Below are 27,815 nucleotides of genomic sequence, written 5' to 3'. Positions count from 1 at the left end.
GGAGCCAATTTATAAAAGGCGTCAGTTCTACTCTTTTAGAGAGCTACTTTTCTTCCTCCTACTCAATCTGCAAGGCAGTATCTCAAGTTCAACAGTTTTAAACAATTTTACTTTGTGATTTTAGTATTATGTGACTTGTATTTGCTCACAAAATATTCAGCATATTTACAGACTGACCTTTCAACAAACTTCAAGAACATTTCTATCTGATTCATCTCACAGAACTCACCACACAAAGGATATAGTGCAGAGTGTACCAGAGTGACTTGAGCTGAGGATCCTCATTTCCAGCTAAAATATGATTTCTCCACACCTGCTCTGTATCAAGCCCATACCTTGATAAAGCCCGAAGGCGCATCTTTGTTGCTATATCTTTTTCTAGAGAATTATCATTTTCTTCTTCTGCACATTCATACAAATGACGACCACAAGCCCACATCAAAGATGTAATTGGGCTCCAGGCAAGAGAGATCCTTTCAAAAACAGTGAAGTCAGACATTGTCCGGTTAGGAGTTACAACTATCATTCGATTTTGACTCGTCGGATGCCAAGCAAAGGAAGCAATGTAATTGTCACAAGGTTGCACACTTCTTTCAATTATTGTGGGTTCAGTTTCATCACCAATGGGAGTGGGTGTGTGCTGCATATCATATAATCTAATAATATTACTATCCCTCGTTAAAGTGGCAAGCAGACCAGTTCTAGTTGGACACCAGGCTACTTTTGTTAAGGGCTTTGGTTGCTCAGTCAAAGTCAAAACTGGCTTCTCAAATTTCCTAAGATCCCATATTGCCACCTGACCTTCATAGAAGGAAGCAACACGATCATGGAAGTATGGGTCTACTGTCACGCCCTGAACAGCTTTCGTATTCACAAACATCTTCTGACTTGTATTCCGAAGATCAAAAATGGCCAGGTTACGATGCATACCAGCAAGCAGTAGTTTCTGGTCTCGTGGAAGCCAACAAAGAGAGAGACAAGCATCATTCTGTCCTAATTCGTATAGTGGTTTTGTTACTAATAATGACGTTTCAGTTTCACCTACTGAGAGTCTTACTTTCTCCATGGGAACTATATCAGGGGTGTATTTGCTGCAGATATCCCAAATCAGCACTGAAAAGTCAGCTCTATGTTTATCTAGACCAGCAGCAAGCCAGTTACTGTCCAGTGGATTCCACGCAAGGGTATTGCATTGCCGTGCGTGCTTTGGAACAAATTCTTTTCCTATCAAATCTCTGAACTTTGAGTTATGATCTTGACCAAGACTTGTCAGTACCACTCGACCATTTGCTTGTCCAACTGCTAGGAGACATTCAGGATCATAACTGAGATACCAGGCAACACATTTCATGTACGGGGTTTCTGAATTTATTGATAGTAATGTAGCTGCAGAGTCTTCAGACAAACGTAGAGATCCAGCTTTGAGTTCTGAATTCACAGTAGATTCCACATGGTAAAGACTAAGTTCGGAGTCACATACAACAAATCTATCAACCTGGTGTGGTGCCCACAATATATCAGGTTTGGTACCGCTCATGTTTATTGATGATCTCAGAGAGTCCAGTTAGGTCCATTCAGTGAAAATCTGCTGAAAAATAAAAAGTTTTAAAATGTTAATGAAATATAATTCTAAGCTGGATTTAGAAAGTCAGGAAATTTTCTACTAGAAATTTCTATTGAATTCAAGACAGTATTTATTAATAAAAAGAGGAAAAGAAGGACTTCTTTCAGTTAAGTTGAGCTGGTAGGAATCTGAGAACTTCATTCTGGCTTTATTTCTCATGATCAATTATCTTAATTGCACTATTAACAGTACCTTCAATTTAGTACCTTCAATCAGGGTTGAAATAATTTCAGGTGGTGAGTAAATTAATAAGTATCATCCCTTTGAAGGGGATAAAACATTAAAGGGTTACTGTACCTAAGTAATCACGTATCTAGGTAATAAAGTTGCACTATCCAAAGAACCTTCTGCAATGATAGAAATGTTCTCTGAACTATCATATGGTAACTATTAGCCACACTGACTACTGAACACTAGAAAATATGGCAGTGCAAATTTAAAATTTTATTTAAATTAATTTTAATATAAATAGCCACATGAGGCCACCATAACAGACAATGCAGATTTGAAGTAAAACCCACGAGTCTCCTCAAATTTCAATGGTAAGAAGCAGGAATGTACTCAGTTTTAGTCCTAGCTCTGACATATACTATACAGCTAGTACAGTATAGGCTCAAAAAAGGTCTGTGTTTGGGGGTCCTTTTGTTTTCTCATCTATACAGCTTAAGGATTGGTTTAAGACTGCTGCTGCTGCTGCTAAGGCGCTTGAGTCGTGTCTGACTCTTTGGGACCTCATAGATGGCAGCCCACCAGGCTCCCTCATCCCTGGGATTCTCCGGGCAAGAACACTGGAGTGGGCTGCCATTTCCTTCTCCAATGCATGAAAGTGAAAAGCGAAAGTGAAGTCGCTCAGTCGTGTCTTAACTCTTAGTGACCCATGGACTGCAGCCTACCAGGCTCCTCTGTCCATGGGATTTTCCAGGCAAGAGTACTGGAGTGGGGCGCCATTGAGACTAGTGTTTTCCAAACTTCTGTTATTCATCTACCACCTGTGCCCTTTTTAATGTTTTTCCTTAAACTGACTCATTCTTAAAATCTGAAAATCAATTTTGCTTTCATCATAAGGTCCATGAATCATGAGTATGACATGTCAAATATATTTTCCTAACATACATTGAATTAATATGTAACTATTAAAAATGCAATTGGGTTACCTGAAATCATCCTGCTTATGACCAGTAGGATACACTGCACACTGCAAAACTGAATGAGCAATAGAGGCTTTTTTAATTTTCAATTTTATAACCTTTGAATAGGTATTGAAACAGGACTTTTGAAAAGGTTAACTATTCTAGTAGAAGTTTAAGCACATTTAAGCACTAGAAATAGTTATGCTAAAAATGGTTAGTTTAAAAATACAAGATGCTTACAAAAATGCAAACTTTGGTTTTTCACTGAGTCTGGCTAGAGGTAGTTCAGTTCAGTTCAGTCACTCAGTCGTGTCCAACTCTTTGCGACCCCATGAATCACAGCACGCCAGGCCTCCCTGTCCCTCACCAACTCCCGGAGTTCCCTCAAACTCACAACCATCGAGTCGGTGATGCCATCCAGCCATCTCATCCTCTGTTGTCCCCTTTTCCTCCTGCCCCCAATCCCTCCCAGCATCAGAGTCTTTTCCAATGAGTCAACTCTTCACATGAGGTGGCCAAAGTACTGGAGTTTCAACTTTAGCATCATTCCTTCCAAAGAGGTAAGAGGTAAGGCTAGAGGTAAGTACGGATTAAAAAATGAACAAAGATACTCATAATTTTCATGGCGACTGGTATCTGTACACCCATGCTGTCAGTTCTTAAGGCGCGAAGTCAGGGTTCATTAATTTATGTCCTGTACTGGATGCAGAGCCTGGCACAGACTCCTAATAAAGATAGTCTAAATAAATTCAGCTCAAACATTCTTAACTTTTTGATCTTGCAAAAGTTTCAGTCAGCAATTACCAGTCTAGAATTTCAACAGACTCACAAAATTTAGATGACTGGGACAAGCCTTTAAGAATTCTAACACTGCCTTATTTCCTTCCTTAACAGGTCTGAAGCCCAAGATTGGTCACTTCAATTATCTTCTTACTAGCAGCCTCACCTTCATTTCCCTGCCCCTCCGGGTTTGCCTCCCCCGACGCTAACTCAACTGAATTATTCACTGTCTTCTTTCCTGCACCCAGGCTGCCCAGTGTCAGGACTCTGCATACTGACTCCATAAAAAAATAACAGACAACATGTCTGGCCTGTGGTGCTGTCTCAGCAATTCTTTCATTCATCTTCCTACTCTGGCCTTTATGAAATTCATCATTATATTATATCAAAGTGATCTTAATAAAACACAAACTTATCCAGGTTATCCAACTCCTGCTAAAAACCCTCTCATGGTCTCCAACTGCTTCTTCGTACAGACTTCCACCTCTTCAATATAACCTATAACACCCTAAACGCTTTGGCCTATCTACTGCTCCAGCCTCCATGTACCCCACTTGTCTCCCTGCTAACTGAGCTCTAGCTTCCTAGGAGGTGACCCTCCACCCCCACTGCCACACCTGTGCAAAAGTCGTTTCTTCTTCTGCCTCGAGCAGTCTCCCCTCCCTTCTTGGCCAAGTTAAAACCTGCTCAGCCTGAAATCAACCACCCTCTATGCCCTCCCGAATCTAAAGCAGGTTACTTAGATATACACCCTCATCGAATCATACTCCTCCCTTCTAAATCACCTTCTCCATCTCTCCCACTAGTGTTACTTCCCTGGTGGCTCAGATGGTAAAGCCTCTTGCTTACGATGCAGGAGACCTGGGTTTGATCCCTGGGTCGGGAAGATCTTCTAGAGAAGGAAAGGCAACCCACTCCAGTACTCCTGCCTGGAAATCCCATGGATGGAGAAGCTTGGTGGAGCACAGTCCATGGGGTCACAAAGAGTCGGACACGACTGGGCAACTTCACTTTCTATCTCTCCTACTAGATTATAAACTCCCTGAGAGTACGGAAAGTATCTTCTGCTCTCCATATGAACCTCCAGTACCCAGCAGAGTATGAGGCACGTAGTAGACACTTAGTAACTACTTGTTAAATAAATGCATTTGTTAAATGCTCCCTCTGACACTTCTCACACTGCTTTCTCCAAGTTGTACCAATCTCCCCACGCTTGCACCCCTGCCCTTTCTAGTAGGCGTTGGCTCCAGCCAAAAACTAAGTGATCACTGTCATAATCGGTTCACCTGTTGGGTAAGGGCCCACAGCAAGCAGCCCTGAGATCGCTCTAATACACTGGCTTTCATTTATTCTTTAGATATTTACTGGGCCTCTCCTACATTCTAGACACTGTTCTAAATGCTGGGAACACAGCAGTTAACAGGGACAGATATTTCAGCAACCAGATATCCATCTTGGCAGAGAAGGCAATGGCACCCCACTCCAGTACCCCTGCCTGGAAAATCCCATGGATGGAGGAGCCTGGTGGGCTGCAGTCCATGGGGTCACTGAGGGTCGGACACAACTGAGCGACTTCACTTTCACTTTTCACTTTCATCCATTGGAGAAGGAAATGGCAACCCACTCCAGTGTTCTTGCCTGGAGAATCCCAGGGATGGGGGAGCCTGGTGGGCTGCCATCTCTGGGGTCGCACAGAGTCGGACACGACTGAAATGACTTAGCAGCAGCAGTATCCATCTTGGCTGCTATGGACTGAACTGTGTCCTCCCAAAATTTGTATGTTGAAGCCCCAACTCCACATGACTGTCTTGGAGACAAGAGTCTTTAAGGAGGTAATTAAGCTTAAGGCTAAACAAAGTGATAAAATGAAGCCCTGATCTGACAGAACTGGTGTCCTTAAAAGAAGACGAAGAGATACCAAAGCTCTCTCCCCAATATGAGTACATGGGGAGAAGGCAGCTGTCTGGAAGTATAGGTTTCACCAGAATCAAACCATCCTGGCACCCAAATTTGAGACTTACAGCATCCAGAACTGTAAGAAAACAAATTTACATAGTTTAAGTCAACCAGTCTATATGGCATTTTTTTAACCAGTTGTGGGTGGCACTAGTGGTAAAGAATCTGACTGCCAAGGCAGGAAACATAAGAGACACGGGTTTGATCTCTGGGTGGGGAAGATCCCCTGCAGGAGGGCATGGCAACCCACTCCAGTAGTCTTGCCTGGAGAATCCCCATGGATAGAGGAGTCTGGCAGGTTACTGTTCATAGGGTCGCAGCTGCTGCTGCTGCTAAGTCACTTCAGTCGTGTCCAACTCTGTGAGACCCCATAGACGGCAGTCCACCAGGCTCCCCCGTCCCTGGGATTCTCCAGGCAAGAACACTGGAGTGGGTTGCCATTTCCTTCTATTCATGAGAGTGAAAAGTAAAAGTGAAGTCGCCCAGTTGTGTCCGACTCTTAGCGGCCCCATGGACTGTAGCCCACCAGGCTCTGCCATCTATGGGATTTTCCAGGCAAGAGTACTGGAGTGGGGTGCCATTGCCTTCCCCATAGGGTCGCAGAGTCAGACACAATTGAAGGGACTTAGTGTGTACGCACACACACATACGCACAAGCTAACTAACACACTAGTATAATAAAGCCTGTATCCTTGTGCTGAAGTTATGTCCAATCTTACAGACCATTTAAAAATTTAAAAAGAAGAAAAGGCACCTTGTGTAACAGGAAGTAGCTAAGAAAAACATAAAGAAGGAACAGATACTGCCAAATAAGGCTTCATTCATACTCATGCCCTTGTAAAGAGAGGAAACCTCTCAACTGCAGATATCCTAAGATCTGGCCCATCTTCCTATCTCGCTGAAAGACAAATACTAAAATAAGCACATTTATCATATAGGCTTCCATCCCATAGCTGTACTCTTTGCATAAATGATCTATGGTAAGAAAACGTGGTGCCACATGGCAAAATCCAACTTAAAAAAAAAAAACAAAAAAGACCAGAATGTGTTACTATAATTTAAAAAACTATTTAATTTACATGACTCACAATTAAGAATCATCTGTAATTCTTCTCATATGATGTATATATTTATATTACCATCCACAAATCTGACTACAGTAATTCATACAGAATCAGAATTCATACAGAATTTGAGAGTTGAGTCTAGCAAACCCTGCTTAATTCACACAGGCGTAGAGAGGACCAGATGTTTTCACTCTTTCCCAGCACCTCCCTACTCCCATCCTAGATTACTGCACAGAGAAAGGATCAACTCATGTGCAGACCCCCCCGACACCCACCCAGCTTATTCAGAACATATCAAGAATTTCAAGACCATGGCAGAAGAGCACCATACCAAGTGCCAGGCCTTCTAAAGATGGGTGAAACTGGCCCTGAATACATATACATCTATACCCTCAAAAAACATAGCTGACCCTTGAACAACCAGGCAGTTAGGTCACTAACCCTCCAGCACAGTCCACATGTAGCTGGTCCTGTGTACATGTCGTTTCTCTGTGTCTGTGGTTCCACAACCTCGAATTCAACCAACTGTCGACCCTGTAGCACTGTGGTATTTACCACTGAAAGAAACCCATGTATAAGTGGACCTATGCAGCTCAAACCCCTGCTGTCGAAGAGCCAACTGTTTTCCTTTTCAGTCCAACATACAATATAGACAGATTCTGGCTCCTGAACAAAGACCACCAGGAATATGGTGAAGAGCAGAATATCTCCAGCTCCTTACTAGCTTGACCCTAAGTACCTTAAAACGCCAAGACTATAAAACAGAGATAGAACATCTCCTATCTCCATCGCACAGAGTAGTGACAATCAAATTAAACGAGTTCTTTGCATTGAAAATGTGTCAGGATCACTACGATTCCCTTAAACAGCCCTGGAAATTAACGCTTTCAAATGCTGGAGACACCAAGACACTGGGGGCAGAGGGGTGGAGCTTGCCGTAATTACAGCTTACATTTAGATCCTCACCTTCAAGTATAACAAGGGCTCACTTCCCAGTAATGGCTTCTGAGCAAAGGAAAGCCATGTTGATGATTCTGTGTTCCTCACCAGATGCTCATCTGTAACAGCATGGTCCAACAGAAGCACAGTGTTAGCCATATAACTTAAACTTTTCCAACAGTCACATTGAAAAATAAAAAGAAATCAATCAAATCGAATTTAACAATATATTTAACCCGACATATCAAAAATATTATCCTTTCACCATGAATGAGACATCTACTTTTCTTCTGGTACCAAGTCTCAGGAATCCAATGTGTATTTTACACTTTCAGCACATCTCAACCTTGTATGGCTAGTGGACAGTGAAGACCTATATAATATTAAGTGTACAGGGTATCCAACCACCCTTTACATCTTGTTGTTCCCTTTTCTACTTGTCTCAGCACGACAAGTAATAACAGCAGCAGTTTCAAGAAATTTCTACTATCACCATTTTCAAGGAGATGTTCTGCATAACCCCAAATTTCCATTAAAATATAGCTATAAAAAAGACTGCAAAGGCAGTCACTTTCTAAGTGATTTAGGAAGGCTCGTGGCACCTGTGAGAAGCTTTATCCTCTCACGGAATTTTCACGACTCCGTACAGGCAGCGAACAGCGCCACCCGGGTGACAGGCCCTTAAAGTATTCATCAGTACAAGGAGAGCAGGGCTGGTAGCAGAGCCGGGGGAGGCAGGAATCTGCGGGCGGCTCCCACGCTCCAGACACTGGCTGCGTCTCTCGTCCACGGCGAGGACGCGGTTCCGCACAAACCCGGCGCCGCGGAGGCTGCAGCGCGGACTCAGCTCCGGGAGGAGGAAGCCGCGCGCCGCGGGCCGCTCGCAGCTCCGAGGCCGGGCCCGCCGCGGTTATCCTGCAGCGCGGAACGCGACTCCCCGCGTCTCGGCTCGGAGGAGGCCCCTCCGAGTCCGCACTCGCCGGGGCTTTTCTACTGGGCTTTCCCGAGCGACTCGAGACCGTCCCAGCGACCCCGAGCCCTGGACTCGAGCCTCCCGGAGCCAAGAGCGGATCCCGGGCCGCACTCACCGACCTGGGAGGCAGCGCGCCCGTCGTACTGCCGCTTCCGGCCTAGTCACCGCCCCTCCCGCCGGGGGAGTCCACACACGGGCAAGATGGCGGCCGCGGCGGCGCGGCCAGTAACCTGGCTACCCGGCCAACCTGGCTACCCGGCCGGAGTCCACTTCCCGACCACCCAGCCTCGTGAACTCGCGGACGTGCCTCGGCCTCGGAAGGGGAGTTCCCAACTGCGAGCCCCGCCCCCGGCGATCCCGGCAGTCGCCCCGCCCCGGGGCGTGGTCACTGCGCCGGAGCTCCGGGTGACCTGCAGGCCCTGCCTGCTGTCTGAGCGCTGCTGTCCACCTCCGCAGGCCCCGCCCCCTGAGCGCGCGGGCTGGGTCCCGCGCACTTGGATCCAGACCGCTTCACTGAGTTGTTTCAGGTTTCAACCGCTTTAGACGTTTTAGCTTATTTGCTGCTGCTGCAAATCAGTCGTGTCCAATTCTGTGCGACCCCATAGACGGCAGCCCACCAGGCTCCCCCGTCCCTGGGATTCTCCAGGCAAGAACACTGGAGTGGGTTGCCATTTCCTTCTCCAATGGATGAAAGTGAAAAGTGAAAGTGAAGTCGCTCAGTCGTGTCTGACTCTTCGCGACCTCATGGACTGTAGCCTACTAGGCTCTGTCCATGGGATTTTCCAGGCAAGAGCACTGGAGTGGGTTGCCTTTTCCTTCTCCTTAGCTTAATCAGTCTAAATTTCCATTAAAAATTTATTTGCGGGCCATCGATGTAGCAGAAAATCCAGGGTACTTGGTTCACAATTTATTCAGTCATTTACTCCACAAAGACGTCCTGAGTGCCTACTGTGTACTCGCTGTAATGCTGGGGACACTGGACTGAGCAATAAAGATGTGTGTTTCTGTGTGTCAGAAATGTTTCCTGGAGGACTGCTGGGCTGAGACAAGAAGGACGGGGAGATGCTAGGAAAGGGAACAGGGCAGAGGGGTTGGAAGACAAGAGCCTTCTAGAGCAGAGGAAGAGAAAGTGCAGGGTCAGGAGGGCACATATCAGTGGGGAAACAGTGGGAAGTGGGGACAGATTAAAATGATGTATTAGCGTTGGGAAACCAGCTAAGTGAGTCCGGCTGGACTTTTCCCTAAAGGCATTGGTACAGTCATGGAACGTTTTTAATGAGGAGAGTGGTGTAGTCAACTTTTACGGGAGAGAAGGGGAAGGAATAAGGTAAGTATCCAAGTAGGAGATGATGGTTACCCATACTACCAGCGGTAGGGAGGGTGCTGATGGAGAGAAGTGTATGGCCTGGGGAACATATAGAGGTTGGGGTGATTATGGGAGTGAGGGAGAAAGACGGTTCTAGGTTTCTGGCTCCCATAGTTGAATGAATGATGCTGCCACAGGTGTTACAAAGCTGACACGGAGACTTTCTTCAGATGTCCCACCATCTTTGCTTGTCTGTTCCTAGTTAAAAGGATGTGATTTGGGGCTTGTGGTGATTGATATAAACAGCATACTGAGCTTAGTCCTAATAATCTTCAAGGCAGATAATCTGGGTAAGAGGAAGTCTGCGGCAAGTGTTGCCTGTGGAGGTCTGAGGCTCCCTTTCACTCCTGCTGTTGCAGAAGTGGAGGCTAAAGAAAATACTGAGCACTGAGGTGAGACACCACCGGATTCATCACTTCGAACACTATCTTGCCATTCTTGTCAATGGTGTTGGTCCTGGCTCCAAATCCCCACCCTCAGATCAATACAAGTTCCCTCCTTCTTCACTCCTACCACACCAAGCTGAGGGGAACATCTCCCCACACACTCAGGAGGAGACCTTGTTTCCTACTTCAGAAAGGAAATTAAAACTGTTAAGAATTCCCACAGCTTTCATTCACTCCCATTTTTACCTCCTTATAGAAGGCAGTGGCACCCCGCTCCAGTACTACTGCCTGGAAAATCCCATGGACGGAGGAGCCTGGTAGGCTGCAGTCCATGAGGTTGCTAAGAGTCGGACACGACTGAGTGACTTCACTTTCACTTCTCACTTTCATGCATTGGAGAAGGAAATGGCAACCCACTCCAGTGTTCTTGCCTGGAGAATCTCAGAGATGGGGGAGCCTGGTGGGCTGCCGTCTACGGACACGACTGAAGTGACTTAGCAACAGCAGCTGACATACAGGAAAAGGAAGGGCCCTATATGCTGTTACTCCTGGGACCTTACACCATCAATTGTCTCCTTCCCCATGTGCCTTCAACATCCTCATTTCTACTGCTTCTTTACCATCAGCGTACAGTAGAGCCACTCCCACTTTTCTCCTCCAAGGAGAGGACCATACTCACTCTCTAACCCCACATCCTCCCGTTTCCCCTGAATTCAGCCCACTCAGGCTTTCATGCCCACCACCCCATAACTCACCATCCCAGCACTAACTCAATGGACGCGAATATGAGCAAACTCTGGGAGATGGTGGAAGACAGAGGAGCTTCGCCTGTTGCAGTCCACAGCGTCTCAAAGAGTCGGACATGACTTAGCGACTGAACAACAATAACAGCAATTTTGTAAAAATGGCTCTCTACTTGCCCATTGCTGTCATCCTCTTCTGGAATATATGTTCCACACCGTTAGGTTTTTTTTCTGTTAAACCACCACCGACACGTATCAGCAAGGCACTTGGTGATCCAGTCAGGATTTCGGCTAGGCACGGCTTTATCAAAAAAGACTCACAGAGTTAGAGAATGAACTTAGGGTTACCAGAGGAGAAGGGGGAGAGGGAGAGTTAGGGAGGGAGGTTAGGATTGACATGTACACACTGCCATATTTAAAATAGAGAAGAGTCAGACACGTCTTATCAACTGAACAACCACCACTACCATCAACTAGGACCTACTGTATAGCATCAAGAACACTGCTCAATATTATGAAACAACCTAAATAAACAAAGAATTTGAAAAAGAACAGATTACATGCATCAGTTCAGTTTAGTCACTCAGTCGTGTCCGACTCTTCGCAACCCCATGAACTGCAGCACGCCAGGCCTCCCTGTCCATCACCAACTCCCAGAGTTTACTAAAACTAATGTCCGTTGAGTCAGTGATGCCATCCAACCATCTCATCCTCTGTCGTCCCCTTCTCCTCCCACCCTCAATCTTTCCCAGCATCAGGGTCTTTTCAAATGAGTCAGTTCTTCACATCAGGTGGCCGAAGTATTGGAGTTTCAGCTTCAGCATCAGTCCTTCCAACACCCAGGACTGATCTCCTTTAGGATGGACTGGTTGCATCTCCTTGCAGTCCAAGAGACTCTCAAGAGTCTTCTCCAACATCACAGTTCAAAAGTATCAATTCTTTGGCACTCAGCTTTCTTTATAGTCCAACTCTCACATCCATACATGACTACTGAAAAACCAAAGCTTTGACTAGACACACCTTTGTTGGCAAAGTAATGTCTGCTTTTTAATATGCTGTCTGCTGCTACTGCTGCTAAGTCGCTTCAGTCGTGTCCGACTCTGTGCAACCCCATAGACGGCAGCCCACCAGGCTCTCCCGTCCCTGGGATTCTCCAGGCAAGAACACTGGAGTGGGTTGCCATTTCCTTCTCCAATGCATGAAAGTGAAAAGTGAAAGTGAAGTCGCTCAGTTGTGTCTGACTCTTTGCGATCCGATGGACTTCAGCCTACCAAGCTCCTCTATCCATGTGATTTTCCAGGCAAGAGTACCGGAGTGGGGTGAATATGCTGTCTAAGTTGGTCATAACTTTTCTTCCAAGGAATACGTGTCTTTTAATTTCATGGCTGCAGTCACCATCTGTAGTGATTTTGGAGACCCCCAAAAATAAAGTCTCTCACTGTTTTCACTGTTTCCTCATCTATTTGCCATGAAGTGATGGGATCAGATGCCATGATCTTAGTTTTCTAAACGTTGAGTTTTAAGCCAACTTTTTCACTCTGCTTTCACTTTCATCAGGAGGCTCTTTAGTTCTTCACTTTCTGCCATAAGAGTGGTATGATCTGTGTATTTGAGGTTATTGATATTTCTCCCGGCAATCTTGATTCCAACTTGTGCTTCCTCTAGCCCAGCATTTCTCATGATGTACTCTGCATACAAGTAAAATAAGCAGGGTGACAGCCTTGACGTACTCCTTTCCCAGTTTGGAACCAATCTGTTGTTCCATGTCCAGTTCTAACTGTTGCTTCCTGACCTGCATATAGGTTTCTCAAGTGGCAGGACAGGTGGTCTGGTATTCCCATCTCTGGAAGAATTTTCCACAGTTTGTTGTGATCCACACAGTCAAAGGCTTTGGCATAGCCAATAAAACAAAAGTAGATGTTTTTCTGGAACTCTCTTGCTTTTTCGATGATCCAACAGATGTTGGCAATTTGATCTCTGGTTCCTCTGCCTTTTCTAAATCCAGCTTGAACATCTGGAAGTTCACAGCTCACATACTATTGAAGCCTGGCTTAGATAATTTTGAGCATTATTTTACTAGCGTGTGAGATGAGTGCAATTGTGCGGTAGTTCGAACATTCTTTGGCATTGCCTTTCTTTGGGATTGGAATGAAAACTGACCTTTTCCAGTCCTGTGGCCACTGCTGAGTTTTCCTAATTTGCTGACATATTGAGTGCAGCACTTTCACAGCATCATCTTTTAGGATTTGAAATACTCAACTGGGATTCCATCATCTCCACTACCTTTGTTCATAGTGATGCTTCCTAAGGCCCTCTTGACTTTGTATTCCAGGATGTCTGGCTCTAGGTGAGTGATCACACCATTGTGGTTATCTGGGTCATGAAGATCTTCTTTGTATAGTTCCTATGAAGACCTACAAGACCTTCTAGAACTAACACCCAAAAAAATGTCCTTTTCATTACAGGGGACTAGAATGCAAAAGTAAGAAATCAAGAAACACCTGGAGTAACAGGCAAATTTGGCCTTCGAGTACAGAACGAAGCAGGGCAAAGGCTAATAGAGTTTTGCCAAGAGAACACACTGGTCATGGCAAACACCCTCTTCCAACAACACAAGAGAAGACTCTACACATGGACATCACCAGATAGTCAACACTGAAATCAGATTGATTATATTCTTTTCAGCCAAAAATGCAGAAGCTCTATACAGTCAGCAAAAACAAGACTGGGAGCTGACTGTGGCTCAGATCATGAACTCCTTATTGCCAAATTCAGACTTAAAGAAAATAGGGAAAACCACTAGACCGTTCAGTTCAATTCAGTTCCATCGCTCAGTTGTGTACGACTTTTTGCAACCCCATGAATCGCAGCACGCCAGGCCTCCCTGTCCATCACCACTCCCGGAGTTCACTCAGACTCACATCCATCGAGTCAGTGATGCCATCCAGCCATCTCATCCTCTGTCATCCCCTTCTCCTCCTGCCCCCAATCCCTCCCACCATCAGAGTCTTTTCCAATGAGTCAACTCTTCACATGAGGTGGCCAAAGTATTGGAGTTTCAGCTTTAGCATCATTCCTTCCAAAGAAATCCTAGGGCTGATCTCCTTCAGAATGGACTGGTTGGATCTCCTTGCAATCCAAGGGACTCTCAAGAGTCTTCTCCGACACCACAGTTCAAAAGCATCAATTCTTTGGCGCTCAGCCTTCTTCAGAGTCCAACTCTCACATCCATACATGACCACAGGAAAAACCATAGCCTTGACTAGACTGATCTTAGTCGGCAACGTAATGTCTCTGCTTTTGAATATGCTATCTAGGTTGATCATAACTTTCCTTCCAAGGAGTAAGCGTCTTTTAATTTCATGGCTGCAGTCACCATCTGCAGTGATTTTAGAGCCCAAGAAAAATAAAGTCTGACACTGTTTCTACTGTTTCCCCATCTATTTGCCATGAAGTGATGGGACCAGATGCCATGATCTTCATTTTCTGAATGTTGAGCTTTAAGCCAACTTTTTGACTCTCCTCTTTCACTTTCATCAGGAGGCTTTTTAGTTCCTCTTCACTTTCTGCCATAAGGGTGGTGTCATCTGCATCTCTGAGGTTATTGATATTTCTCCCAGCAGGTATGACCTAAATCAGATTACATGCACATGAGTGAAAGTCACTCAGTTTTGTCCAACTCTTTGTGTTCCCATGGACTATACAGTGCATGGAATTCTCCAGGCCAGAATGCTGGAGTTGGTATCCTTTTCCTTCTCCGGGTGATCTTCCCAACCCAGGGATCAAACCCAGGTCTCCCACATTGCAGGCGGATTCTTTACCGGCTAAGCCACAATGGAAGCCCAATTACATGCATACGTATAACTGAATCACTTTGCTGTATACCTGAAATCAACATAACATTGTTAATCAACTGTACTCCAATATTAAAAAAAAAAGTTAAAAAAAAAAAAAAGAACTGACCAGTAAGATGTGAGTAGAACTGGATTATGTCCCTCAAAAGAGAAGCTTCTCACTGTCTACTTCCTCTTCTTTCTTGGTCCCTGGAAAATGGCAAAAAGAAACGTGGACTAGGGAGGGAAGCCATGTATGAAGGAAGGCAAAACTGCTCCACTAGTCTACATCCTAGGCCATTTCGGGGAGCTGAGGTTCCCTCCTCCCTTGGGTCAGCCACAGATTTCTGGACCATTACACAAGAGAAAATGAACTCTCTTCCATTAAAAACTACTGTTTGCTCAGAACTGTCTGTTATGGCGGCTTATCCTATTCCCTAGGTAACACACAGGGGTTCTATATGCTTTATTCTCTTCTTGATCTCCACGACCTGAAACAGTGCACAGCACAGAGCATGTGCTCAGTAAAAATCTGTTGAATAACTCCTAAAGTAGTATCTTTCTCTGATCCACGTTCCCCTCCTGCTAATACCTTTTCCTCTCCTTCTTTTTTCCATCCAAGCTTTTGTGAAAGTGCATTCTTCTCATATTGCTGCCAGTTCCTTGTTCCCTAAAGTCCCTATGCGAATATGACCCTTTTCTCATTATGCTTAAAATTGATTTTCCACCACTAAACTGTGTTTCTTGTGAGCAAAACTGAAGAATGTCTCTTAGAAGCTGCCCGCCATCCATTTCCTCTTCTCCCTTCCTGCTGTCTGGAAAATGGCAGATGGTATTTTTCTCCTAGGTAGATGGCGCTAGAGGTCATCTACCTGCCTACGCAGGAGACATAAGGGATGTTGGTTCCATCCCTGGGTCAGGAACATTTTTTGGAGGAGGGCATGGCAACCCACTCCAGTATTCTTGCCTGGTGAATCCCATAGACAGAGGAGCCTGGTGGGCTACAGTCCATAGGGTCACAAAGAATCAGACACAAGTGAAGTGTCTTAGCATGCACTCAAGGGAACTTTTAGTATAGAACTTTGAATTTCCTAGAGTACCTGACTACATAATATGTATTCAAAAATATTTACAGATTGTGAAAATGCACTGTATTTGTTGGAAGTGGAAACTGTATCAGGGAATTTAACAGACTGGTCTGAGGTTACACTACCTGCCTTCATCAAACATTTATTTTTACAGTGCCAGAGTTGCTGGTCTTAGTGTTTGTTTTGTTCATTTAAACTTGTGTAGCCCTAACAGGATGTTCTTCTTTTTAAGCTCTTTTATTTATGTTGCGGTGATCCAGCGCAGAATTTTTGGTTGTGGTTTTAAACCAATAAAGGAGAGCCGTTGAAGACTGCTAATTTCCTTCTAATTTACTGCTGCCCTAGGCAGCAATTCAGCAACTATTGCAATATTCTATGGAGCCTGTGACTGGATAATCCCAACTCTCCTTATTTCCGCATGCACAAAATCAGTCTATACCTGGGAGCAGCTTTTACTCTTTAGGCACCAAGTGAAAATTAAGGCCCTGTGAACATGCGATATAGTTTAGGTAATCTTTTTACAAAGGTTGAGGATGTGAAGATCTGAGACATCTTAAAATCGTGGTCTTTAGGAAGTATTCCGCTGCTGCTGCTAAGTCACTTCAGTCGTGTCCGACTCTGTGCGACCCCATAGATGGCACCCCACCAGGCTCCCCCGTCCCTTGGATTCTCCAGGCAAGAACACTGGAGTGGGTTGCCATGTCCTTTTCCAATGCATGAAAGTGAAAGGTGAAAGTGAAGTCACTCAGTCGTGTCTGACTCTTCGTGACCCCATGGACTGCAGCATACCAGGCTCCTTCGTCCATAGGATTTTCCAGGCAAGAGTATTGGAGTGGGGTGCCATTGCCTTCTCCAAGAAGTACTCTAGAACACTCTTAAATCAATTTGGTAAAATAATGCACTTATCATTTTTTTGGATTACATCTAATATTGTCATAATATATTTACAAAGTTGTCAAGGGTATGATTTTTAACATATTTCTAAAGTTTATGTTGTAAATAAAAATGGTTAAATCAAACTTTAAATGTATCCAGTGAAATTTAAATACCTTAATGAAAATTTCTACCATTAATGTAAAAATTTAGTGAATAAACTATTAATTGCAGGAAATTTTATACTATTCTACTTTCTCTTCTTGAGCTTGTATTTCCATTTTATTGTCTCCCAGTAGCTTATTTATGTGTTTGATAACAAACAATTATATAGCATATATTATGTGTCACAAGGGCTTCCCAGGTGGCAGAGAGGTAAAAAATCCACTTGCCAGTGCAGGAGACACAAGAGATGCAGGTTCCAATCTCTGGGTCGAGAAGATTCCCTATAGTAGGAAATGACAACCCACTAAAATAGTCTTGTCTGGAAAACCCCATGAACAGAGGAGCCTGGCAGGCTATAGTCCAGTGGGTTGCAAAGAGTCAGATATGACTGAGCGACTGAGCGCACACGTGTGCCAGAAGCTTCACAACACAGGCTCATTTAACACTGTCTCAGGTTGGGTGCTATGGCAACCATATTCCAAGATGGAGATTAGGATGTAGGAGCTTACTAGGGAGTATTCTTTTTTTTCTTTTTTTTTTTTTTTACTTTATTTTACTTTACAATACTGTATTGGTTTTGCCATACATTGACATGAATCCACCACGGGTGTACATGCGTTCCCAAACATGAACCCCCCTCCCACCTCCCTCCCCATAACATCTCTCTGGGTCATCCCCGTGCACCAGCCCTAAGCATGCTGTATCCTGCATCTGACATAGACTGGCGATTCGATTCTTACATGATAGTATACATGTTAGAATGCCATTCTCCCAAATCATCCCACCCTCTCCCTCTCCCTCTGAGTCCAAAAGTCCGTGATACACATCTGTGTCTTTTTTGCTGTCTTGCATACAGGGTCGTCATTGCCATCTTTCTAAATTCCATATATATGTGTTAGTATACTGTATTGGTGTTTTTCTTTCTGGCTTACTTTACTCTGTATAATCGGCTCCAGTTTCATCCATCTCATCAGAACTGATTCAAATGTATCCTTTTTAACAGCTGAGTAATACTCCATTGTGTATATGTACCACAGCTTTCTTATCCATTCATCTGCTGATGGACATCTAGGTTGTTTCCATGTCCTGGCTATTATAAACAGTGCTGCGATGAACATTGGGGTACATGTGTCTCTTTCAATTCTGGTTTCCTCGGTGTGTATGCCCAGCAGTGGGATTGCTGGGTCATAAGGTAGTTCTATTTGCAATTTTTTAAGGAATCTCCACACTGTTCTCCAAAGTGGCTGTACTAGTTTGCATTCCCCTAGGGAGTATTCTTGAGATAAACTCTTGTGAAAGAGAGGAAGAAAATGCAGATGGGCAGAGGGAGAAGCTGAGCTGTGATTTAATACCAATGAAGGTCTCAGCCAATCTGTGGGAAACTTTGGAATTAGATTGGCCCTTCAGACTTGTTTCCAGTTGGAAGGAGGGATCCAGACCTTTCAGCATGACTTTGAATGAGGCAGTTTTCTTGGCAAGGCAGTCCTTAAAGAAGTCTGAGAGCGGTGGGCCAGCTTCTGGCAACACACCCAGCAGCTGAAGGAGCAAGTCACTCATTACTGAAGGCGGACTTCTGGGTGGTCCATCAGAGAATTCACCAGAGTCTCATGAGGATGAGGCTGAAAATTAACCCAAGTTACAGATGAGAAAACTGAGGCACAGAGAAGTTCAATAAATTGCCCAAGATCTCTTAAGTCGTGGGACTAGGATATGAACCCAGACAATCTGGCTCTACCACTGTGCTTCTAACCTCTGGCCCGTGTGTGTGCTCAGTTGCTTCAGTTATGTCTGACTGTTTACGACCCGATGGACCACAGCCCGCCAAGCTCCTCCATCCCTGCGATTCTCACATGAGAATACTGGAGTAGGTTGCCATTTCCTTCTCCAGGGGATCTTCCAGACTGGGTTAGTTTACTAACCTCTGTCTTAGGGGGAAAAAAATATGCCAAGATAGAGGATACACTCATGGTTTACTGTTATAGGAATAAAACAGTACCAGATGGAATAAACATAATGACCCTCACCTTATATTTTAAAGGCTAGAGGGAATTGTGCTAACATTATAACAGTAGATTTCCCTGGGTGGTAGATTTAAAGGTGATCAATATTCTCTTTACTATATTTTTGTGTTTTCTGAAATAAAAAACGTAAAACATTTTTAATGAGAAAAAACTCAATGAATATTATTTTAAAGAGCATTGTTGGAGGGATTAGGATGCTAAATTCAGTAATGACAGAGGGGTACTTCATAAGCCATCCAATACTCACAGAGTTAAGTCAGAAATGATAAAGTTCAAGCAGCATGCAGAGCACTTTATCAACTGGGGTAGTTTTAGGATGATAATTGCAACACTGGTGATCCTAACATTTCCTGCTTTGCAGGTTATCTTTTCACAGGGTCTCTGTTCCATTTGTGGGTAACCTGGTTTTATGGATTGAATTTTGTACTCCCTTCCAAACTGACATGGGCCTTCCCTGGTGGCTCAGTGGGAAAGGCTCTGCCTGCATGCAGGAGATGTGGGTTTGATCCCTTGGTAGGGAAGGTCCCTGAAGAAGGAAATGGCAATCCACTCCAGTATTCTTGCCTGGGAAATCCCATAGACAGAGGAGCTACAGTTCATGGGGTCGCAAAGAGTTGGGCACGACTTAGTGGCTAAATAACAACAAATTGAAATATTGAAATTCTAACCCCCACTGTGATGATATTAGGAGGGGCCTTCCTGAGGTAATTGGGTCATGAGGGTGGAGCCCTCAAGAGTGGGAGTAGTGCCCTTATAAAAGGGACCCCAGAGAGCTCTCTCCCTCTTTTTCTGCCATGTGAGGACACGATGAGAAGTTGGCATTGAAACCCAGAGGAGGACCCTCACCAGAACCCGACTGTGTTGACACCTCATCTCAGACTTTCAGCCTTCAAAACTGTGAGAAATAAATTTCTGTTGTTTAGAAGCCACCCAATCAATGGTAATTTGTTACAGCAGCCCCAACTGACTAAGAAACTGGGCTCGCCCCTTCTGATGAGTTGCTGCTACTGCTGCTAAGTTGCTTCAGTCGTGTCCTACTCTGTGCGACCCCGTAGACGGGGGCCCACTATCTCTGGGATTCTCCAGGCAAGAACACTGAAGTTGGTTGCCATTTCCTTCTCCAATGCATAAAAGTGAAAAGCGAAAGTGAAGTCGCTCAGTCATCCTCGACCCTTAGCGACCCCATGGACTGCAGCCCTCCAGGCTCCTCCGTCCATGGGATTTTCCAGGCAAGAGTACTGGAGTGGGGTGCCTCTGCCTTCTCCGCTTCTGAGGAGCACTGAAGCGCTAATGTGGCAGCCATCAACATTACAATCAAATCCCAGGCCATCTCTCTGCCTGACCTCTTCTGCTCATTGGGCAGGATTTGAGTAAATCACATTAGTGCTTTTGGAACAGATAAGGTGTTCAAATTCTGTTAATTTTTATGCTCCCATGGCTACTGCCCTAGTTTATTTAGGTCTTAATTACTGCTTACCCAAACAATAGTCTCCAAACTGGTTTCTGGCTCCCCTGTTCCTACCCTTTTACTCTGAACCACTGATCTTTCTGAAGGACATCTCAAGTGTCTCTCTTATTAGAACACTTCATTGACTCATGATTCCTACAGACCAAGATCCAAACTCCTCAGTCTGGAGTTAAGATGTCAATATTGTAAGTCTTCATGGTGGTTGAAGAAGAAAATTTGTATTTTCAATGGATCAAATTAATTTTAGAATTACCTAAATACAATGAAGTCCAAAGCAGTTGTAAATGTAGGTTTATCTTGGTAAAATGAGAAAAAGATGTCCAGAACCAACACTGAAAGTCAGACACATATCAAATTCTGAAGATAATGAGTTCAGAACCAGTGTCATTCTGAGGAAAAGACCAGGTCACTGAAAAATCAAAGCATATCTGATTGGTCTGAGTCAATAATTTGGACCGTTTCTGATGTAATGTACAATGTATGACTATAAAAATCTTCAAATGGATAATGGACTTAATTTTCATGTTCAAAATTTGGACTATCAGTAGCATATTTGCAAAGCTAAGCCTGGCTTTCTTAGTTGAGTATAATTGTTACCCCAGGAAGAAATGGAAGAGGAAAGAAACCAGAAGCATAAGGAGAATCAGAATCAGGACAGAAAGGATGAGGAAGCAAATTTATGTCCTAAGTTTTAGCCCTTTTGTAATTTTTTTTATCAGTTTTGTAATTGCTGCAATGTTGAGTATATTTTGTCTTCTCTTAAAAATCATTTAAAAGAATCTGCTGATGTAAATTTGCAAAAAAGAGATTCAGTTTACAATGTTTATGAATTTGGAGAAATCTAATTTATTAAGTCAATATATTTCATGAATTATCTGTAAAAATAAGGTATCAGTACAGTTCAGTTCAGTTCCGTCGCTCAGTTGTGTACGACTCTTTGCAACCCCATCAATCGCAGCACGCCAGGCCTCCCTGTCTATCACCAACTCCTGGAGTTCACTCAGCCTCGCTTCCATTGAGTAGTGATGCCATCCAGCCAGCTCATCCTCTGTCGTCCCCTTCTCCTCCTGCCCTCAATCCCTCCAAGTATCAAAGTCTTTTCCAATGAGTCAACTCTTCGCATGAGTTGGCCAAAGTACTGGAGTTTCAGCTTTATTTTTTTTTTAATTTTTTTTAATTTTAGTTTTTTATTTTTTAAATTTTAAAATCTTTAATTCTGGAGTTTCAGCTTTAGCATCATTCCTTCCAAAGAAATCACAGGCTTGATCTCCTTCAGAATGGACTGGTTGGATCTCCTTGCAGCCCAAGGGACTCTCAAGACTCTTCTCCAACACCACAGTTCAAAAGCATCAATTCTTCGGTGCTCAGCCTTCTTCACAGTCCAACTCTCACATCCATACATGACCACAGGAAAAACCATAGCCTTGACTAGACGGACCTTAGTCGGCAAAGTAATGTCTCTGCTTTTGAATATGCTATCTAGGTTGGTCATAACTTTCCTTCCAAGGAGTAACCGTCTTTTAATCTCATGGCTGTAATCACCATCTGCAGTGATTTTGGAGCCCCCAAAAACAAAGTCTGACACTGTTTCCACTGTTTCCCCATCTATTTCCCATGGAGTGATGGGACCGGATGCCATGATCTTCATTTTCTAAATGCTGAGCTTTAAGCCAACCTTTTCACTCTCCTCTTTCACTTTCATCAGGAGGCTTTTTAGTTCCTCTTCACTTTCTGCCATAAGGGTGGTGTCATCTGCATATATTATTTTAAAATTAATTGTTTTGTTCAGTCACTCAGTCGTGTCTGACTGTTCACGACTATAATATCCAGGCTTCCCTGACCTTCAGCATCTCTCAGAGTTTGCTCAAACTTATGTTCATTGGGTCTATGATGCCATCCAATCAACTCATTCTCTGTCACCCCCTTTTCCTCCTGTTCTCAATCCTTCCCAGCATGAGGGTCTTTTCTAATGAGTAGGTTCTTTGCATCAGGTGGCCAAAGTATTGGAGCTTCAACTTCAGCATCAGTCCTTCCAATGAATATTCAATACTGATTTCCTTTAGGATCTACTGGTTTGATCTCCTAATAAATGGTGAATATTCCTTTCTATGTAACATATACAAAAGCTTCTGGGATATTAAAAAAAATTATCAACATGAGGTTGTCCCCATTCTGGCCCAAAATATCTTTTCAGCTTAACCCTTTAATACGTTCTAGCTCCAGCCCTACTGAATTGTTCCCAGTTACTTTTACACAGCCATTTCCCTAAACATGCTTTTTTTCCACTTTCCCCTGGAATATCCTTCCCTGAGACATAGAAAAATTAAATTCTCTCCATTCCTCAAAATACATCCCTCAGCTTCTCAAAGTCTCCCACAACTGAAGTAATGTCTACTGTTCCGAACTCCTTGGCACTTGTAGCTGGGCCTTGTTTCACATCCTCAGTCTCTTTACATATACACACAGACGTGTGTGTGTGTGTGTGCACGCATGCACACATGCTTATATATAATTATGTGTTATAATAATGCTATTGCAGATTATATTACAGTATACTCATATGATTCTATTGTGAATTCTTTGAGGTTAGGATACACATTACAATCATCACTATTCCCCTTACTATTTGTTGAATCAAAACAACAAATACAAGATGAAAAATTAAACAAACATAATGAATGCTTCCATTTCAACTCAAAATTTAAAAATGTTATTATGAAGACAATATTGAAGGACAAGTTTTAAAATTCAGATATTTCTACCATGCATGACTTTTGTCATTTCCCTATTTCAGTTTAAGGATTTAGCCATGCTCATACAACATATTTGTTTATGTAACAGAATGTTAAAAATAGGATTTGTCATCTCTAGTTTTGGCTAAAGCCCCACTATAGTGGAACAAAACAAGAGGTGATGAATATTCCCACATTCCAAAAATGAGATGCTAACACTTAACACCTATTCAGACCCTACTTATCCTCTGCTCCCTGCACTTCCGACTTCCGTGTCACAATCTGGGCCAGGTGCCCTCTTTGCAGGTCTCTATTATGGATATTATCACTCTGTACTGTCGTTGCCTTTTTATCTAATATTTTATTATACAAGTTTCAAATATACTCAGAAGTTGACAGAATTATATAACAAACCCACTACCCACCATCTAGATTCTGCACTCAACATCTGATCTATAATATCTGACATATTTGCTTGATCATAATATTCATCCATCCCTCTATCCATCTGCTTTTCTTTTAAATGCATTCAAAGTTGCAGACACCAGTACTCTTTACTCTCAAACACTTCAGCACGGTACTGTTAGCTAGAGCTGGATATTTGACTACTTAAAAATACTTTTGGTAAAACGTGCCATTGCCTTTTACTCTATCGCTTCCACTAGGCTGAAGTGACTGGGTCTTTTTTGTTTTCTACCCAATGCCTCACACATAGAAGGAACTAGGTTAACGTTTGTTAAATGAATGCATTTCAGTTTTCACCAGGTGCTGGTTTCCTGATTCATACATAGAGTAATTTTGCCACTCCTTTGATTCATCTTCTTGTTACCCTACCCAGAAAATCTGTAGGTGGCTACCTGCATTTTACCTGTTTAGCATCCCAGGAAGCTAAGAATTTTAATCTGTTAATGATTGTAGACACTCTCTCAAAGTGTCTTTCTACAAAGCCCCACAAGGTGGTGCCCAAATATCTTTTTTCAAACAATAGTCCTTCAAGACCCATGGTCAGTCCTCACTTATTTCTGTTAGTATTTGGCATTTTTAATTTGGTTAATTAGCATAATAGAATACTTTATATTCATATATATATAATTAATAAAGAAGTACTTACATTGAATAAAACTATACATATGTATTTCAGAATCTGCAGTTCTGGAAATAAGCAATGAATAATGATTATATTAGGTACTTTACATTTGTCTTGGTTTGTATTGAATGAAGTATAAGTAGAATGGAGTATGAGTGGGAATGGTAATCCTCTCCAGTAGTCTTGCCTGGAAAATTCCATTGACAGAGGGGCCTGATGGCCTAGGTCCACACAGCATCAGGCATGACTGAGCAACTGAGCATAGTATTGGAAGGTTTTTCATACCCAAAATAGTAAAATTTAAATTCAAGTCCCTTTCACTGTAAACTTTGAATAATTTACCCTTGTACAAATTTAAAAGGACAGAGGAGGAAACAAACTATTGTATAGAAGGAGCTATATAATTTAGGTGTAACTCGGGGGAAAAAAAAAAAAAGATGACTGCTACCTCAATTGGGGACATTGCTGTGTGAACCAGAGCTGTAATGGATTGACATAATATGAGAAATAAGCTACTTAATGTTCTTACGATACTTTAGTTCCACGAGTTTGGTTGATTTATTTAAAAAACTTGGTTGAATATTCTTATGGAACACCAAAATGGACCGACTAGAAAACTCATAAGGGTGTTGAGTTTCTGTAACTTATTACTCATACAAGTGATGATATCTATCTCTATTACTGGCTTTATTTCGATCGGGTATCAATAATATGCACCAAATCATTTTACTCAAATCATTGTAACAATCCAAGGCTACTCTGGCAACCTTGCCCAAACCAGGAGGAGAAAGTTCTTCAAATCTGAGCTCTCAGAAATGGTGTTCATTACCTTTGATGACCCAGGCATGGAGATTTACAGTGAGTGATAAGACTTGTTATTGTGCTGGAATTTAGTCCATGATAATTTACCCTGAGCCAGTTCTTACTAAAGGAAATATCCACATTTATGAAACATAAATTGTTGGCCAAATAACAGCCTCCTTTTTCTCCTGCTCTGTATAAAGGCCTAGAGACCTGCTGGGGTATTTAGGGACAGTGAAAGATGGCTGGCTACTGTACAAAGATCTAAACCGTATTCCCTCACTAACTCAAGGGATGATCTTTGGATAAGTCTCAACACCCACCCTCTACCTTATCACCTGTGAAATGGAAGAATCAAATGGAAGTGGTCTCAAAGTCTCCCTCAGGTTCTGAGATTTGATGCTACTATCTGTCCCCAATATAAGAAAAGTCTAACTACCATCTAGCAGAGAAATGGAAGAATTTACCAAGATACAACACATTTGCTAACACCTGAAAATAAAACCAGCCAAATGAAAAACAGAAGATACTTTCCCCATTAAAAAAGCAGACTTTGGTCAAAGCTTAGTAAGTAGATCCTATATTTCTCTTTTTGGGTGGATTCTGCATGAAGAAGTTAAGACTTCTTTATTCACTGAAGGGAATAATTTTTTTTAAACTTGGACATTCAAACCTATGATAGAGGAAGACCTGTACACTTCCAGATATTTCTTAGAAAGGAAAATTGTAAAAAATTTCCAGAGAGCACCCTGATTGTTTTTTCATAAGAAATCTGCTCTTAGTAAAGAATAGTACAGAAAGAGAAAATATGAATGTTGAAGGACATTTTTAGAGAAAGATTTTCACAGTCATAAGATCGGTCGATGAGGATTTATGCTGCCGCTGGGTTCTAGGACCCTCCTGTTGTATATGAGACTCAAGCTGAGGATCAGGTGGCAAATAATAAAGCAAGATGATAGATAGATAGAGAGTAAATAATACAAGAAAAATTGTGGGGACTTCCCTAGTGGTCCAGAGTTAAGGAGTCACCTTCCAGTGAGAGTGATATGCGTTCCATCCCTGGCCGGGGAACTAAGACCCCACATGCCTCAGGGCACCTGGGCCCACGCACCACAGCTAGAAAGAAGCCCTGCGCTGCAACAGGCAACTAAGACCTGACGCAGCCAAATAAAAACAAATATATATATTTTTAATCGTGGACACAGCAGGGGAAGGAGAAGACGGGATCAATAGAGCATTGAAATATACACTATCACATGAAAAATAGATGGCTAGTGGGAAGTTGCTATATAAGACAGGGAGCCCAGCCTGGCACTCTGTGATGACCTAGAGGGGTGGGGTGAGGGGAGGGGAGGAAGAGGGAGGGGAAGATATGTATAATCATAGCTGATTTGAGTTGTTGTATGGCAGAAACCAACACAGCAGCATAAAGCAATTTCCCTCCAATTAAAAATTAAAATTTTTTAAAAAGAAAAAAAAATGTAGATGGATGTTAAGGAGCCATGCTGCTCCAGATGTAAGAGATGGCACAATTTCTACATTTTATTACCAAGGATAACGTTCACTTCCTTGTCATTGAATGCTTTGAATCCTTCCCTTAGGTGATAAGTAGACCAATACCATTTGGGTGTCTTTCTAATTTATGGTGAATGACACGAGAGAGTATCTGTTGGACTCAAGTTCAGTTCAGTCGCTCAGTTGTGTCCGACACTTTGCGACCCCATGGACTGCAGCATGCCAGGCTTCCCTGTCCATCAGCAGCTCCCAGAGCTTACTCAAACTCATGTCCATCGAGTTGGAGTCAAGAAAGATAGCAAATCACAGAACTTCCAGAGCTTTGGGACCAGTGTTAGGTATTCTACTGTATCAACATTTTGTGCTGAAGAAAATAGACTGCTAAGGACTAACTTCTCCAAGCTGGGTAAGAAGGACACTGGTTTCTCCTTTTTCAGCGGAAAATGTTCTTTTCTACTGTGGATGAGCAGTCTGGGAGGTAGGTGCAATTAGAAGATTGTGAAACACTAAATTATACCTTGGTCTTGGTCCAGATATGCAACTGAGACAAGTCTGTTCTGATATGTTACTAGCCCTTTTGGTGTTTCTGTAACCCCAGGCACATAACATCTTCCAATATTCACAAGCCACCTCAGGTTTTGGTTCCTTTTAAATGATCCTTGGGCCCTAAAAAATCATCGCTGTTGAAATGGCACTGGTACCAAAACAAACACAACTAACATAGGTTCTATATGGTTGAATAGTTCAACAAATTAAAACATTTCAAAAAAGGATTTCCTGTCTAGCAGTGCTTTGAAGGAGCGCAATCTGTTGTATCTAGAGAAGGCAATGGCACCCCACTCCAGTACTCTTGCCTGGAAAATCCCATGGACGGAGGAGCCTGGTGGGCTGCAGTCCATGGGGTCTCGAAGAGTCGGACACGACTGAGCGTCTTCACTTTCACTTTTCACCTTCATGCATTGGAGAAGGAAATGGCAACCCACTCCAGTGTTCTTGCCTGGTGAATCCCAGGGACGGGGGAGCCTGGTGGGCTGCCGTCTATGAGGTCACACAGAGTTGGACACGACTGAAGTGGCTTGGCAGCAGCAGCAGCAATCTGTTGTATCATGATTCTCAAGTGATTAATGAACATTTGAAAACTACTTCTAATTATCATTCATTCAACAAGTATTTATGGGGTGTTTACTTAGGCCACCTGCAGCAGTGATAGCAAAAATAGTGCGTTATCGTTCTGTATAAAGGCTGCTGCAGACCAACAGTCAGAAAGG

At 43.1% G+C, this 27,815-nt stretch overlaps 1 protein-coding gene across 6 annotated transcripts in view; it reads right to left on the bottom strand.

The window, feature by feature from the left end:
- The window catches only part of MIOS (meiosis regulator for oocyte development), a 37,279-nt gene extending 28,398 nt beyond the window's left edge, over positions 1–8,881 (bottom strand). Inside the window, exons 1-3 of one of the 6 annotated variants that reach the window (XM_069587504.1) lie at positions 8,099–8,881; positions 7,524–7,615; positions 244–1,588 (exon numbers count right to left, since the gene is read on the bottom strand). In XM_069587504.1, coding sequence (XP_069443605.1) covers positions 244–1,537 — 1,294 coding nt within the window. In that variant the 5' untranslated portion in view covers positions 1,538–1,588; positions 7,524–7,615; positions 8,099–8,881. The remainder of the gene's footprint in view (positions 1–243; positions 1,589–7,523; positions 7,616–8,098) is intronic. The other 5 variants (XM_069587502.1, XM_069587505.1, XM_069587503.1 and 2 more) reach the window with 5 other exon arrangements.
- Positions 8,882–27,815: the final 18,934 nt, after the last annotated feature.

Source organism: Ovis canadensis, chromosome 4 (genome assembly GCF_042477335.2).
Source record: "Ovis canadensis isolate MfBH-ARS-UI-01 breed Bighorn chromosome 4, ARS-UI_OviCan_v2, whole genome shotgun sequence".
Taxonomy (NCBI): Eukaryota; Metazoa; Chordata; class Mammalia; order Artiodactyla; family Bovidae; genus Ovis; species Ovis canadensis.
The sequence above is the reverse complement of the archived record's forward strand: the minus strand, read 5'-3'. Positions and strand labels throughout refer to the sequence as shown.